General features: G+C 34.4%; 1 protein-coding gene across 1 annotated transcript; it reads right to left on the bottom strand.

The window, feature by feature from the left end:
- Positions 1-9,726: 9,726 nt before the first annotated feature.
- On the bottom strand, positions 9,727-13,877 carry LOC145012568 (uncharacterized). The gene is made up of 13 exons (XM_078971367.1): positions 13,768-13,877; positions 12,905-12,975; positions 12,762-12,830; positions 12,174-12,302; positions 12,000-12,086; positions 11,646-11,699; positions 11,473-11,563; positions 11,236-11,306; positions 11,092-11,161; positions 10,657-10,709; positions 10,475-10,568; positions 10,233-10,327; positions 9,727-9,998 (listed from the first exon to the last, which is right to left on the bottom strand). The coding sequence occupies exons 1-13, from the start codon at positions 13,841-13,843 to the stop codon at positions 9,909-9,911; spliced, it is 1,050 nt and encodes a 349-aa protein (XP_078827493.1). The 5' UTR covers positions 13,844-13,877; the 3' UTR covers positions 9,727-9,908.
- Positions 13,878-18,044: the final 4,167 nt, after the last annotated feature.

Raw genomic sequence — 18,044 nt, 5'->3', positions numbered from 1 at the left:
GTCCCATCCTCAAAGCGATGAAGTTTTCCTGTTTCACTGATTTCCTGAGAATACAAGTAGTTTTAAAAAGTGTCAACACAAAGGTTGGTGAGTTCATAAGAGTTTTGTTTGAAGTAGAAACCGTTTTTCCTTGTAAGATCGATATAGTTTGATTTCCAGAAAATCCAATATTTTCTTAGTTAAGTGTGAATAGAAATATTTCTACATGATGCATTAATGAACCCTAGAGTAACCCGTAGAGTTCCTCTATAATCGTCCAACGTATAAAAGTTATATAAGGTTTAAATTAGATAAAACGTTGAATGTAGTGGGTCTGCCCCAGGTCCACAACCCAACGAGGAACAGGAGATGAGGCGGGCACCACCAATTCTAGGTCAATCAAGACTAAATTCTTATAGGACTCAAACATGTACGCTCAGCGATTATAGTTGAAGTCTAACAGTTCTAGATGAAAAATAGTTTGTTAATACATTATATATGTAGTCCTAAATTAGAGGACCGAGTAATAACAAGTATTGACCATACTTAAAAGTATAAATGTGGTTTCAAACGATGTGTAGTCGTAACTACCAAAACCAAAAGTGTACAGTAATATCTGTACTCATAGAGATAAAAATGTGATTTTAATTCGACACAAAACTCATTTAGGTTTTAAAAATAAAATCCCGTAAACTTATGGATTGTTATATCCCTATGTGAGTCGCTATAATCATACTATGACTATGTGAACCTGCCACGACATTCTCAGTGTCGCGAAAAATAAAATGACATTTGTCACCCGTAGACCTGCAGGTCCAACTTTAGCTAGCAGCAAGGTGTGGGGTGTCAAACCCAATATAGATCTATATACAAGTATCACGTTCTCCCTCAAGGAGATTCTGATTATAACTACCAGGAATTATATCCCGCACTCGGACGTACGGGGAGAGAGAGAGAGAGAGAGAGAGAGAGAGAGAGAGTCTCACAATATAGGTTAACAAGTTTACGTGAAATGTGTGTGAATATAAATATTTCTTGTATGAATGTACCCTTCTTGTACTAGTGCGTTGAGTGATGTATCATAAACTATACCTATTATAGTTTATCTAAAATGTATGTAATATGAATGGACTCTTTTATGGGAATGTATTAGTGTTATGAATTTATTCAAACTATACTTTTTTTTTTATAGTTAAATAATACGTGTTCCAAAATGAATGAATAATATTTAATATGAATGTCTTAGTTTCAGTTCATAATGATAAACTAACAAGGAAACACATTCAAATACTAAAACTTATGATTATACACTTTGCTCAACATAATACAAAGTGTTATGATATTTACATGCTGTTGGCAAAATTTAGCAATTCTGCCCTGTTTTGGAAAAATCATAGAAAAATCATACGAAGTCGAAAACTAGATCCGTATATTCTGAGCGTTCACAAAATGTGTCTAGTTTACTCATAATTTTTATCACAATTTTTAATGACCTCTTACTTGGGTGAAAAAGTCCATAATCACAGACTGGTCCGGATTGTTGTTTGAAATGATAGGCAGTTTTGTAAAAATCACCATAAATTGTAGAAAAATCGTATGGAGATGTGCAAGTAGCCATTTTAAAGCTAAAAACTTGAACTATTTGCACCTTGTACAGTTTTGAAAACAAAAATGTTTAAGATGCCCAAAACAGTCCGTGAATGGAGTTGAACTTTTCTGAAGAAGGCTATTAGAATAATTTAGTTATGTTCTTAGTGTTTTAACTTGTATTCCCCCCCTGAAAACTTGAGAAAACATGAAAATGTAGGGGTATGAACTCACCTTGAGTGATTTCAGTAGGTAAGTGTTGAAGAAGATAAGTGTTCAACCCAAGAACACTTGAAGAATCACTTGAAGATTCGAAGATCTAACACAATTATGAGAGAGTTCGTCTAAGATATCCATGAATTGAGTGGAAATAAATGAGATAATCATAAAGAGAATGGATTATGCTTACCAAATGTGGAGGAAAAACTCAAGATCAGCCCTTGAATCTCGAATTTCTAGAGAGAGAAAGTGAGAGAGGAAAGAGTTTGATCTTCATGTGAAATGAGAGCAAATGAGAGAAGTGAGGAGAAAGGATGAATAATCAGCACTCAAAAACGTGGGAAAGAGGGATAATTGAGTGGAAAAGACATTGATGTGACCTAGGTAAGGTGGGGAGGTGTGGCTGGTCATAGAGTGGGTGTGGGAGTGGTTGCTTGTGTTATAAGGTAAAGCAAAGTCAACACTCCACCTCTTTGTACTTTACCCACTTGCTTTTATTATTTAAATAAAGATTTTTATGAAAATATGATTAAATTGTGAATATTTGGGGTTTATTATGTTAAAATATGATTTTGGGTGAAAATCCCGCGTTAAAATAATTAAAAACGGGCCTTAAATGCAAAACTATGCGAAAACCGGGAAGAAAAGAGTTCTCAGCGAGACCTCTCGGTCCTAGGCCGAGGTTCGGTCCCTAGGCCGAGGCTCGGTCCACGCTGTGGTTGGAGTCGGAAACGAACAGAGGGAAAACGAAAGGGGCGAGTCGGACGCGAGAGCGATGGGCGAGGGTTCGGTCCGAAGGGTCATTGGGGTTCGGTTCGGGATAAGAGGCGAGAATGTCAGAACCGAACGTACTGTAGTGAACAGTAGTGAACAGTACCTTCGGTTCGTTTGGTGAATAGTACCTTCGGTTCGGCTCAGGAGGTTTCGGTTCGGCTCACTCAGGAGGTTTCGGTTCGTCATCAGGAGGTTTCGGTTCGGCTCAGGAGGTTTCGGTTCGGCTCAGGAGGTTTCGGTTCGGCATCAGGAGGGTTCGGTTCCTCTTGCTCTCAGTCCCTAAGAGGACCTTCGGGTCCTAAGAAGCTTCTCTCTTGGTTTCGGTTCCTAAAGCCTATTTTTCTCGTTTTCGCCCCGTTTTGAGCCGTTTTTGACCCGGTTAAGGGTCGGAATGACCCGAATGATTCCAAAAAGTTAAGGGAAACTTTTGAGAGAGATTTGGGAGAGATTTCTCACACTTGGAGAGATTTGGGAGAGATTTCTCACACTTGGAGAGATTTGGGAGAGATTTGACATTCTTGGAGAGATTTCTCATACAAGGAGATATTTCAGAGAGATTTCACATATTTGGAGAGATTTGGGAGAGATTTGACATTCTTGGAGAGATTTCTCATACAGAGAGATATTTGAGAGAGATTTCACATACTTGGAGAGATTTGGGAGAGATTAGACATTCTTGGAGAGATTTCTCATACAGAGAGATATTTGAGAGAAATTTCACATGCTTAGAGGGATTTGGGAGAGGTTTGACATTCTTAGAGAGATTTCTAATACAGAGAGATATTAGAGGGAGATTTCACATACTTGGAGAGATTAGGGAGAGATTTGACATAGAGAGAGATAGAGTGAAAACAATTGAGAGAGGTTCCGTGTGGGACAGTTGTGAGTGTTCGGCACCGTAATGCATGGTTCGTAAACCATGTTAAGCCTTGTTTAAGGATCTTACACACTCCCGTTGAGTATGCATCATTGTTTTATCGGTTTGGCTCGCCACGTACTACAGTTTTTAGGTTAAAGAGATCTAGTTGTACGTACTTTTCGATTTATGTTCTCTTATTAGAATAGTGGGTTGTTTAGTAAATACTGAACGTAAGTCCAAGTACACAAGGGTCAGTTGAGCTGACCGGTTTGACTTGTTGACTTTATTTGACTTTGAATTGACCAGAATTTGACGGTTGTCACATAAATTTTTAATTAACCTCCAAAACTTATCCTATCATATTACTATGGTGAAGACAACGCAAAAGGACCATGCTACAATCGGGTCAAGTACATAACAATTATAGTTATGGGCTTAGACACCTAATCCAACAAGTATACCCCAAGTTACCCATACTATTATTGATATTATGTTTATGTTAAAACAACATACTAGTGGTAGGCTAGGGATCTTCAGGTATTGTTAGAAATTGGGGTATAGTAAGGCTTGGAATTCTTAAAATTGTGTAAAACACTTTTAGATTAAAGCATTTGGGTATTACTCCCAATAATCTTTAATCGGATAAGACCCAGAGAGACAAGAATTTAGAATGCTTTGATGATGATTTCGTCTATACCAGAAAATGAGACCAAAAACCGAATTTATGATCTTTGTCAGAAAACTGTCATATGATAGTTTCAAACTGTCATAAACTGTAAACACTGACATAAAACGGAAGTTTGGATAAGGGTCAAACAATGGTCAATTCTCTGAAAATACGATTTTCTGATGCATTTTTTATATAGCAACATACCCTATATAAAAATTTTCCGCGCTGACCTGGTAGGGGATCTGCCCCTTGGACACCGCCAGGGGTTGCCGCCCCTTGGACCCCGCTCTCAGGGGCGCTGCCCCCGGACCCCGTTCGTTTAGGGGTTCGCCCCTAAATGACAGTGTACTTTGAAAACTTGATCAACCTTAAACAAGTGTGTACTCCACACCTTCCTTACTTGTTTAATATTTATCAAGATCACCTTTGGTCAACAAAAGTGATCCCATTACACTTAAATAATATTGATGACAACAAATCACCAACAAACCTCCCTAATTTAAGTGTAATCTTGATCAATTTAAAATGAAACATAACACCAACAAACTGATGCATAAATGAAATATTGTGACGATTGAATTTCACCCTTGTATATTACACAATCCAAATATTCGAATATCAGGGTGTCAGTAAGGATTGTACCCTTTCTATCCATAGTGAATACATGAAGATAATACACACAACAGTTTACATTCTCATAAGTTCTAATTTGACACTATATTTTACTAGCTTGTGTCCCATCCTTCAATAAGCATATCAAAGCCAAGTCCTAACTTCTTGAAGTAGTTAAACATCATGCTTATATAGGTTGTCCTTTTATTCTTGCACCTGCAAATGCAATTTTTCAAAAGAACTATTAACAATATAAATTCAACCTCTTTTACTTGCAGTACTGAACACATACCTTGGGATGATGATAATAATGTGTTCCAATCTTCAAATATCAGGCTTTCCACATTGAATTCAACATCTAATATCACATTAGATGGGAATTGGGTATCTCAATATAAAAGATTTTAAGTGGAATTTAAACCCATCCCTATAGCCGCCTTGTGCACAAGATCTCTTACTAACCCTTTGGTTAGATAGATGATCGGCTAAATTCAACTGAGTTCTTACAAACTCCACAGATATCACACCAGTCATGATGAGCTCACGAATCATGCTATGTCTAACACCTAAATGTCTAGACTTTCCATTGTATACTTGACTATAAGCCTTAGCCAAGGTTACCGCACTATCACATCTGATAGAAATGGTAGATATCAGTTTGGGCCGTAATGGAATTTCATAAATCAAATTCCTTAGCCACTCAGCTTCTTTACCAGCAGCAGACAAAGCAACAAATTCAGACTCCATGGTTAATACAAGTCTGTTTCATAGACACCCAAGAAATGGCACCTCCTCCAAGAAGAAACACCCAACCACTAGTAGAGGAGTGATCCTCTAAGTTGTTAATCCAGTTGGCATCTGAATAACCTTCTAAAACAGAAGGATATCCACTATAAGTTAAACCATAATTCATGTCCCTTTTAAGTATTTGAATACTCTACTCACGACTTGCCAATGATGTGAACTAGGATTACTAGTATATCTACTAAGCCTTCCTATAGCATATGCTATATCTGGCCTAGTACTAATCATGGCATACATTAGACAACCAATAGCCCTTGAGTATTCTAGTTGAGACACTAGAGATCCTTTATTAGGTAGAAGCTTAAGAATAGGATCTATAGGAGTGCTAACCGGAGAACAATTCTCAAAGTTAAACTTTTTCAATATCTTCTCAATATAATGAGATTGAGAAATTGAAATCCTATTGTTTCCGTTTCTAATTCTTATACCAAGAATTACTTCAGCCTCCCCCATGTCTTTAATATCAAAACTAGATGATAAGAATTTCTTGGTTTTATCAACTTCTTCTAAATTGGTACCAAAAATCAACATATCATCTACGTATAAGCAAATCATGATTCCTTTACCAGAAGTATCAAATTTACTTTATACACACTTGTCAGCTTGGTTTAATGCCAAACCATTAGACAACACAACATCATCAAACTTTTGATGCCATTGTTTTGGTGCTTGTTTCAAACCATATAATGATTTCTTCAACTTGCACACTTTGTGTTCATTTCCAGGCATCACAAACCCTTCAAGTTGTTTCATGTATATTTCCTCATCCAAGTCATCATTCAAGAATGCAGTTTTCACATCCATTTTGTGAATGACAAGATTATGTATAGCTGCAAGAGCTAATAATAATCTAATATAGAAATTTTGGCAACCGGAGCATAAGTATCTAAGAAATCAATGCCTTCCTTTTGTCTAATGCCTTGGATAACCAATCTGGCTTTATACTTATCTATTGTGCCATCCACCTTCATTTTTCTTTTGAGGATCCATTTACATCCTAATGCCTTGCAACCAGGAGGTAAATCAACCAATACCCAAGTATTGTTATGCATGATAGAATTAATCTCATCATGAATTGCCTCTTTCTAGAAATGTATATCCCTAGAAGCCATAGCATTACTGAAAGTCTTTGGATCCTCTTCAATATTAAAACAACATTAATGTTGAGAGACAGTCGCATTCCTTGTTCCTTCAACTAAATATAGGTGAAAATCAGATCCAAAAGACTTAGCTTTTCTAGCTCTGGTGTTTTTCCTAGGTTCGAGTACAAAACTTGCACCACCAGAAACATCTTCAGCGTGAGTAGCACTTTTGTTGGAAAATTAATGAATCATGTCCCTTGGTCTAGGTATAGATGTAAATCTTTCTTCATCAAAAATAGCATCTCTTGACTCTATCATTGTGTTTACAGATATAGAGTCATTAGATTCTAAAACATACAATCTATATGCTTTGGAATGCTCAGGATATCCAATAAAGATACAATCTATACCTCTCTCACCCAACATTTTCCTTTTAGGTGCAGTGAGCCTTACAACTGCTCTACAACCCCAAACTTTGAGATAACTCAAAACTGGTACCTTTTTACACCAAAGTTCATAAGGAGTATTCTTACTCCTTTTATTTGGAGTTGTATTCAAGATGTAACATGCAGTTAACATTGCCTCACCCCAAAACCCTTTACTTAAACCAGAATACGACAACATGGAATTAACCATTTCTTTCATAGTCCTATTCTTCCTTTCAGATACACCATTTTGTTGTGGTGTATATGGAGTTGTGGTTTGATGTATTATTCCATTTGATTCAAAATAAAGTGGATCATAATACTCACCACCTCTATCAGTATGCAATACTTTTATTAATTCATTTTTATGAAGCTCAACTTGTTGTTTATAAAATGCTTCAGAAATCATAGAAATGTAATTCTGAATATAGTTAAAATTCTACAGAAAAAAGAATTTTGACCTTGTCGCTTTTCTGGATCCTTGGATCCACTTGGTCCTGCACCATCCTTGTTCACTTTACGCAAATGACAATCTTTCTTGAAGTGACCCGGTTTGTTACAATTCCAACACATCACTTTAGCCTTCTTTTTGGAAGACTTGTCATCCTTTCCTTTAAACTTCCTTTTTCCATTAGACTTCTTTTGATTCGTTGATCCTTCTCCATCCACCATGTTCACAGAAGAGAAACCAACTTGGTTCTTGCCTTTGGGATTGTTATCATGTTCTTGAGTCCTTAAGGACTCTTCAATCCGTAAATGGCTTCCAAGTTGAATCAAAGTCAAATCCTCTTCGTTATGTTTCAGATTGATTTTAAAATTCTTCCAGGAAGGGGGCAGTTTGTCATTGATCATAGCCACAACAATGGCTTCATCCATGTTTAGATTGTGTTGAGCAAACTGTCCCAGGATCCTTACCATTTCATGGTATTGTTCCATAATCGGCCTGGAGTCAATCATCTTGTAACCCATAAAGTTACTGACAAGAAACTTCTTGCTAGAAGCATCTTCAGCCATATACTTGGATTCAAGAGAATCCCATAGTTCTTTTGCAGATTCGAAATTTTGATAGATATCAAAAAGAGAGTCAAACATACCATTGAGAATATGAACACGACATATGTAATCATCATTTTCCCACTTTGATCTTCTTGGTGTTGCCTCCAAAGGTTCATCTTCAACAGATTCTGGTAAGAATGGCATGGGTGTACTCAGAACATACACCACTTTCAGAGTGGTAAGGAGAAACTTCATCTTCTTCGGCCATCTTTGAAAATCTTGCCCTTCAAACTTGTTCAATTTTTCAAATTTACTAGTCATTTCCTTCATAGAATCACCACTTGTCATGATCACAGTAATGCTTTAATCTTTGTTAGAAATTGGGGTATAGTAAGGCTTGGAATTCTGAGAATTTTGTAAAACACTTTCAGATTAAAGCATTTGGGAGGTACTCCCAATATTCTTAAATCGGATAAGACTCAGAGAGACAAGAATTTAGAATGCTTTGACGATGATTTCGTCTGTACCAGAAAATGAGACCAAAAACCGAATTTATGATCTTTGTCTAAAACAGTCATATGACAGTTTCAAACTGTCATAAACTGTAAAAACTGACATAAAACGGAAGTTTGGATAAGGGTCAAACGATGGTCAAATCTCTGAAAATACGATTTTCTGATGCATTTTTTATATAGCAACATACCTTTATAAAAAATTTCCGCACTGACCTGGCAGGGGCTCTGCCCCTTGGACCCCACTCCTAGGGGCACTGCCCCCCCGGTATTTATCAAACTTAAACAAGTGTGTACTCCACACCTTCCTTACTTGTTTAATATTTATCAAGATCAGCTTTGGTCAAAAAAAGTAATCCCATTACACTTCAATAATATTGATGACAACAAATCACCAACAAGTATTGCATGATAGAATTGCCTGATAATTGATTCTTGAAAGCTTAGGATTCTTTCTAGTATGGAATTGACATCGTCATTGTAGTTGCTTAGTGTATGCATCATAGTTGTACATAAATAAGACTCTATAGCATGAGAATGTTTGGTTTAGCTTTATTTCTTGTTCTTGTTTGATGAAGGGCTTAGTGTAGAATCAGGTATCCGACTGTCTACAGAATCTAGCGTTATGTATGATTAGCACACACGAGTGATGCAGGGGTGTTGGAAGTTTCATGGGTGGGTTATGTGTAAGCATCCGACCAATTGAGGAATTTCTAGCCTTTCTCTAGGGAGTGAGAATAGGATGTACGTGTATTCTATTGTGTGTTGATAGGGTCATTTTGATGATCTTTTGAGATAAATACGGGTATGTGCGGAAGTATGGTTACTAACTCATATACTTTGGAGCAGAGGGCTACTATTTCATGGGAGTAGTTATCTGAGATGTTCCGCACGAGATATGTTCCATCGGTTGAGAAGGAGAGACTAGCCCATGAATATTTAGATTTGAGGAAGGCGACGGAGTCAGTCACTGAGATCACCAAGATGTTTAGAAAGAGAGCTCTGTTTTGTCCTAAGTTTTCTGCTTTTGAGCAAGCTCAGATGATAAATCACACTTATAAGGATATAACTTCTAAATGACAAATCACAAAGTATAGTTTATAGAATGTTTGCCACTTCCGAATAACCAACAACTATGTCTTTCAAATTTACAACACAAATCTTGAGACACATACTTAAATTATCCTCACCTTTATAATAAAAAAAATACATAATCCAATATGGAATAAGTTTTATTTATTGGAAGGTTTTTTCATGTGTTTAATACAAATAACAATGCCAAAGCTTTATTTATGTGATATACACATGCTGTTTAGATATAGAACAATATTCAGCAGAGCTTAAAAACAGGGCCTAAAGGTATCATACATACACATGCATGAGAAATTTCTACGGTTTGAGAAACTTGTCAAACCAATCACTCGCTTCTTTAAGCATTGATAACGTCACTTCATGTCCAATTCCTGGTTCGACTATCACCTAAATTCCATTCGTAATAAAACACATAATTACATCATATACAACACAATATTACATCATATAACATTATTCTTTACTGTTGTTTACCAATATAGACAATCTACTCTATTTTTTACCTATAATATCAACATACTAATATTCTTTGTTAGTAAAGTACGTTGTTATTCCGTGCAATTTGCCCATTTAGAAAAATCAAGAAACATTGGTCAAGACCAAAAAGTCAAAAGTCAATACCTTGAAATGAGTCAAAGAATGAGCGTCGAAAGCCTTTTGTGTTGTTGATATGGTAGCATCAAGACCTTCTAGTGGGCAACGGGGATCGACTTCACCTGATAGTTTTATCCATATTATTATTTCATCAGAATATATATATATATATATATATATATATATATATATATATATATATATATATATATGTATATATATATAAATATATATTGGATCAAGAAGAATGGGTAGATTGGTCATTTCACCGTTTATAATCAACAAAGGGCGTACTGCAATGACTGGTACTGTATGATCTGAGTCAAACTCAGATGCCAAACCAGGAGCTATTCTGTTCCAAACCTGGTCATAAAAGTAGCACAACATCGAAAGTGAGACACTAATTCGATGCGCGTCTGCAACACATTTTATCAATCTTTATGAAACTTACCTTTTCTACAACCTCTTTGTCAATCGTATCCTTCCCTAAATCAATCCTTGCTTCTGAAGAAAAAGAATATAAAACTAACATCACAAAATCATGCAAAAAATAATTACAATTTAGAAAGAGTGAATGTGCTAACTATAGCTGCAAGATTCTAAAAACCATAATTATATATATATATATATATATATATATATATATATATATATATATATATATATATATATATATATGAAGAGAATTTTAAACAATTTTTTTAATATATTTGACGAAATAAATGAGGGATATTTTGAAAAACTTACAACTCAAAGTCGTTTTTTCTGCATTAAGTAAAAAAACACCCCTATATAACTTAACTTACATGTTTTATTAAAAACATAAGTGATAACATATTAAAAATATAGATTTTATATTTCTTTTGTAAAGTAGTGTCTTAGTTACCTTCAAACACAGACTTAATACTGTGCACACGAGCATGCCATTGATCATTATCTAAGGCCCACCGAAAGCTCTACACATTCATATGAAGTGATTAGGTCGGATTAAGTGTTTAATTAAGCTCATTAAGTCAAAAAGAAACAATACCTGAACAGAAATTATGGGGACAACCACTGAATAACGTGTATCAGCAAAAGCAGCAAACCATGCATGCATTCCTACATCACAAATTCACACATGAATAATTGAGTTGTGGAATTAAAGGCATGATAACTCATAATTAATATATATATATATATATATATATATATATATATATATACACACACACACACACACTTCTTTTTGATAGATGTTGTGTTTAATAAAATATTAAAATTCAACCTCCAAGTGACATCCCAAGGATTCCTATCTTGGAATTGTCTATGTCTTCTCTTGCGGTTAGATAATCTGCCAACATTAAAAGGTCCCACACCTAAAACATAATAAATGTTAAATATTTGGGCATTAAAAGGTTATAATGTCATTTGAAAAATTCAAGAGTTAAGAAGTATAACCGTGTCATATATAAATGGCATTGTATCACCTTTTTTCCATGATGAAACCAGAGCCTGGATGCAGAATACATAAACAGAATATATAAAATTGAATATATATTTATGGTTTGAGATCATGAAAGATAATTAGTATATTCTCAATTGTACTCATCAAAAACTACTCAACTATACATAGCATGGAAAAATTGGTTTCCATATGAATCACATTGCTATAACTGGATAGATTTTTTTCAAAGTAGGATTCTATAATAAACAAATATATGAAAGTATGTTGCTTTTTATTATTTTCTTGCATTTATCCCTATTCTTTTTGGCATAAAGAAAATAAAAATAAATACAGGTTTCAATGCTCACATCTTCATAAGCGGTGGGGGTTTTGGCACGTTCTCCATGGTAACGAGAATCAATGGCAACTGCAATATATCCACGTGAAGCATAATCCTGAATTCAAAGGAAGAAATCATTAGATCAAAGTCGTTTGTTAAATGAAAAAAATGACCAATCTACCCTTGTAATTTTATATTATACCTCAAGTAAAGGGCGTACCCACTCTTTGCATGTATGTGAGCTATGTAGCAAAACAACAACTGGTCTTTTCGAATGTGTGCTTTCTTTCTTGCTTAAAATCAGCACAGGCAGTTGCCCTTGCTCTCCTTCCTAATTTGAATAAAATAATTAGTTTCATCATGTTAACATCAGGAATAAAAGAATCACATGTTAGTTTCTTCATAAAGGTGCTCATAGGAAATCTTTAAACAGAGAGAAGTACATACATACATATATATATATATATATATATATATATATATATATATATATATATATGTTTCTTGTTGAATTGGTATAAAAAGAACGACTTAACAGAGAAAGTCAAGGAAAGAAGGCTCATCCAATATGAGTTTTATTTTTAACTTAATGCAGAAAGATTGACTTTATCGAAAAGGTCTAATTTAATTCCTAGCATTTACAAATTTCTTTTCGTTTATTTTTTCCTTCAATCCTTCCATACTATCATAGTTCCATGTATGTAATTATTTTCATATCAGATATCTTTCAAATGTCATATTAACTTTATCCGATTAGCATTCAATGAGAAAAAAAGGGGGTGAAAGTTACCTCAGTGATTAGGTAGAAGTTTTCTTCGTTGAAGTTATGGATGGGTGCTTTTGGGACGGATTTCATTGCCTGATAGTGTTCAATTAAGATAACTTCTAACAATGATTAACAGAAAAGTAAAGTATATGCCAAGTAATGTCCACCTCATAGTCACAAGGTGTTCCCTGATATAAGGGTTCCACCACGCATTTTGCAGATAGTGTCTGAAGTGGAACTGGAAAATAAAACTATATTAGAAATATATTATGAATCCACATTTTGACAAATAAAGAGATGAAGTCATATTTCAATGAAATTATTGATAAACAAGAGTGATAACAGTAGTTATTGAAAAGTTAAACTTAATTCCTCTCCTAACAAGACAATGAGAGATAACGAACAAAGTTTGGTGTTGTTTCTTTGTTACCTAATGGGGTCATGACTTAATCTGGTAAGATAGTTATGTTTTATCTTTTTTTTTTTGAGTTGATGCAAGAGAAAAGCTTGATTGAAAAGGTTACGGAAATGAGGCTTTTCCAGTTAAGCCCTATCTTTTTACAAATATACACAACTCAGTTTTTCCTTCTCAATTATTTTCTCTAGAGAACAATTTATGGAAAACAAACAAACAGGGTGTTACAATAGAAACTACATGTATTCAGACAAGTTTTGCACTTTTACTTTGGACAATCCAATGAGTTATTTTATAATGAAAGCAGCTAACCTTATACTACTGTTACAAGATTGAGGAAGTTGTCGATATTTATAAACAAATGTAGATACATAAAACACACACAATTATCTGTGATCTCCATAGCCACTATCTTAATTAGCTCAAAAGAAATCTACTGCTACTAGCAGTCTAGCAGCAATATCTGTCCCATAACTACTCCTTTTTCTATATTGCTTAATTATTTTAGGCAAAGAACTCACAGGGTTGTATAAGAGTAGAGGAGAGTATGATATGAGCCTAAGTATTCGCAACAAATAAACATAAAAATTGACCAAATCTATGAAAGCAACTTGCCTACAGGAGAACGGCGACTACGGAGAACTTCAAGGAATTGTGAACGGAGGTTGGCTTCTGATTCGATAGGATCCATCTTCTCGAAATTCCGATGAGGCAACTGTGACGTGAATACGTTAAGATGATATGGGGTGCTTATATTTATAGGTGATACTTTGATAGAGTGCGAATGGAGAGAACAATTTACTGAAATGCTCCTTGTCGTTTGCTAAAATTTCACATTTGGTTCCTATGTTTTCTTTTTCACTTGGAAGGTCCCTAGGTTTTAATTTTATTGTGTTTTTATCCCTCATAGCGCTAAAAAAAGACTATATTGTCCTTTATATTTATATGTTCATTTTTATATTATTAGTTTATTATTAAATAAATTTGAAATTGGACCACCCAAAACCCTACACCCTCATGCCCTTCTCTCTCATTTCAGTTCATCTGCGACGGTAACTACCATACTCTTCCGGAAAACACCAAACACTACCCTTCCGGAAAACACCAAACACTACCGGAAAAAACCAAGAGGTGTTTTTGGAAAGGTAAGAGACAACGATGGTGGCAGTGGTGATTGTTTATTATTGGTCTGATGAAGCTTCCGGTGGGAGGGTTTCGAAAGTGGTGGTGGATTAAAATGAGAGAGAAGTACATGAGAAGTGTGGGGTGTAGGGTTTTGAATGGTTTCTGTTTTAAGTTTATTTAATCTTTTATATTCATTAATAATAAATAGATAATAAAAAAATTAGAAAAGATAAAGTCAAAGGACAATCTGGTATTTTCATCTCTGCAAGGGGATGAAAAACAAAATAAAACAAAAACCCATGGATGGTTCGACTGCAAACGAAAACATAGGGACCGAAAAAGAAAATTTTGCAAACCACAGGGACCGTTCTCAGTAATTTTTAATTTAGGATACGCATCGAATAAATTACGAAAACTTTTTGTGTTTATTTAGGATATGCCTTATCAAAATTACGAAAATCGTTTATTTCATTTAGGATATAGATTGAGTAAGTAATGATAATCGTTTGTTTCATTTAGGATATGCATCAAGTAAAGGGTAAATAACACGGATGATCCCTATATTTTAGGGTAATCTGCGTGTTTTGTCCCTAACAAAATTTTTTAACTCGGACGATCCGTATTTTATATTTTTATTGCATGCTTGGTCCTTATCCTATGTTAAAAAATGGATTTACCCCTACTGATTTCTTTTATATTTTTTAAATTTTCGATTAAATAAAAATTATTAATTAAATGTTAAAAAAGGTGTCAATTAAGTATTAAAATTTGATGGGTCCCACCACCACATTCCTACTCTACCCACCTCAACCTCCACCCTCCACCCTCTTCTTCTCTGGTAAATAACCCACAAATTTGGTTTCTCTAGCGAACCATCCATAACTGTATTTCATTTTTATCCTCCTTCACCGACCAAAACGACGCCATCCCGCTTGCCCACCTCCTTGGTGTTTATGGAAAGATCCATAACCAAGCTTATAACTACTGTCAACTTTATGAAAAAAAAAACACAAAACTAAAACCAATATGTGATGAAGCTGAAATCTCAGAAAAAAAGAAAATAAGATGAAATAGAAATCATAAAATAACACACAGATTCTAAATTACAACCCAATTGATGAACTTAGTGTTCTAGATTGCACACCTTAAGCCATCAAATCCAAAAAAAATCCCAAAAAAATATTTTCAACATTTATTTCGTTAATAGATGAGAGACAAGAAAAAAAAGGGGAGTGGAGAGAAGCTGGACCAGATGACGGTGACCTCCTTGGATCTGACTTTCATATCTAATTCTCATTTCTTTCTCATGATGCAACGACGCTCAAACCACCGAACCCTAGCCGCCTCTAGTCTCTTTCTTATCTCATTTTCTTTTTCTTTCTCATGATGCACGCTAACGGTAAAGGGATTTAGGATCCGATGAAGGTGGACGAGGACTGAAGCAATGACGGTGGTGGGTGGACTTTCATTAGCCGACGGTAATGAGCCGAGGGTTCTTTTCAGCGTCACAACCACCAGAAACCACGATGCATGGTTTTGATTTCACAATGGTGGCTTTAGGAATGATCGACAGTTTGGGGTTTAAGGGCATTTAATGATCCGGTAATGGTGGATTCCGTCGGTAATGCTTCGCCTGTCACATCTAAGCAAGAAATAGAGAGGCAGTAGAAAGGAAAGGAAGGAAGGAGATGCAGCTTAATGTTGAAGATGAACAAGGGATAAAGGATGGGATGCAAGTCACAGTGGCGAAGGAGGAGGTAGCATGGATGCAGCCGACAATGAAGAAGGTTGAAAGACGTAAGACCATCCCCATTGGTGAGCAGCTCACTATGGGCCACCCAAAAAATTAAAAAAACTAAATTAAAAAGAATAGAAATTGAGTGAGCAGATTGCCCCCACAACCTAGCTCACCATAGTTCACCATCTTTCTCTCTTCGTTTTCTTTTTTATATCTCATTTATTTGATAAAAAAAATTGACGTGATATTACTTTTTGAATTAAATAAAATATAATAAAAAACATAAAATAAAATTCTCTACAAAATGAGTATAATGTTGATATATTTTTTGTTAATTTTTTAACAATAAAATAGAGGATTGGGTTGGGTTGCTAATGTGAATAAAAGTTCATGGTCAGTTACGTTGTCTATGTGGAAGATAGATAAAATAATTTTTTAATAAATATTTGGGTTGGGTTGGTTGCTAATGAAGGTAGTCAGTCTAAAGGGAGTAGGTTTTGGTGGTGGGCCCACATGGATTTTTTTATTAAATAATTTTCTAAACAAAAATTAAATAAAAAATAATTTTAAAAATAAAATTATAAAGGTAAAGTGGTCAATTTAAGTTAATAAAGATGAAATATACGCAAGAAAATAAAGTTTTAGAGACAGTAAGAGTTAAAAAAAAGTTTTTAGGGCCCAATCACACAAATCACCTTAAATCACACACACCATTCGCTTGGTGTCTGTTTAATCGCTAGGCGGCCTTGAACCGATTACGATTAGGGTGTTTGACGGAAATTAGTCAAAATCGGGTTCGTCGGTCATTGGCACTGCTTAGCGGTAATAGGTGGGAAATATTTAAAAAATTCAAAATTTTTAATTTTCAAAAATTACTTTAAAATATTAAAATTTCATATTTTTAAGTTTTCAAATTTTAAAATATTATTCTAAAATATTCAAATTTTCAAATTTTAAAAATTTTAAATTTTTAAATACTTATTTTTTTAGGATATATTAATTTTTTAAATAATTTAGGGTCCCCAATTAATCTCCTCCGACTAATCCCCACCTACTTCAATTAATCCTTACCGGTCGACCCTCAGCTATCATCGAACGATTTTCATAACTTTGCATTTAGGATATGCAGCGAGTAAATTATGAAAACCGATTGTGTCATTTAGGATACTTGTTATGTCGATTACAAAAATGGCTTGTTTCATTTAGGATATCCATTATGTAAATTACAAAAATCGTTTGTTTCGTTGAGGATATGCATTATGTACATTGAGAAAAATGTTTGTTTCATTTAGCATATGCATAGAGTAAATTACAAAAACCGTTTGTTTCATTTAGGATATACATTATGTACATTACGAAATCGTTTGATTCATTTAGGATATGCATTATGTAAATTACGAAAATTGTTGTTTCATTTAGGATATGCATCGAGTAAAATTACAAAAATCGTTTGTTTCATTTAAGATATGCATCGAGTAAATTACAAAAAAAAAATTGTTTCATTTAGGATATGCATTATGTAAATTATGAAAATCATTTATTTCATTCGGGATATGTGTCGATTAATTTACGAAAATTGTTTGTTTCATTTAGAATATTTTGTTTTTGCATGTTTTTCTTTTCAGTCTTTCTTTTTTGAAATTGTATTAAAGTTCATATTTTTACTTTTTTTGTATAGAAATTGAAATTGTAACTGAACCTGCATTTGATGATATTACACCTTAAGATCCCGATTTCACAAGGGATGGAGGTGGGGCAATATATGTCAAATTGGGTTGATGTTATCTTAATGTAAGCGCTTCACCTTTTTCAGCCCTAATTTCATGCATTAATGTTTGTGCTTATGCAAGTCACTCCTATAAAAAAAAAACAAACAACATAGGTTTTATCTTTTCAACATCCATATACTAGTATGATTTTGCTTTACTCATAAACCATATGCATTTGGCACCCACGCTTTATGTTTATATTGTTTGTAAATATACATAATCACATGAAATCTTTTCTTCTTTGTCCTCTTAATTTGAAC

The sequence above is a fragment of the Lactuca saligna genome, chromosome 8 (genome assembly GCF_052625555.1).
Source record: "Lactuca saligna cultivar CGN05327 chromosome 8, ASM5262555v1, whole genome shotgun sequence".
NCBI lineage: Eukaryota > Viridiplantae > Streptophyta > Magnoliopsida > Asterales > Asteraceae > Lactuca > Lactuca saligna.
The sequence above is the reverse complement of the archived record's forward strand: the minus strand, read 5'-3'. Positions and strand labels throughout refer to the sequence as shown.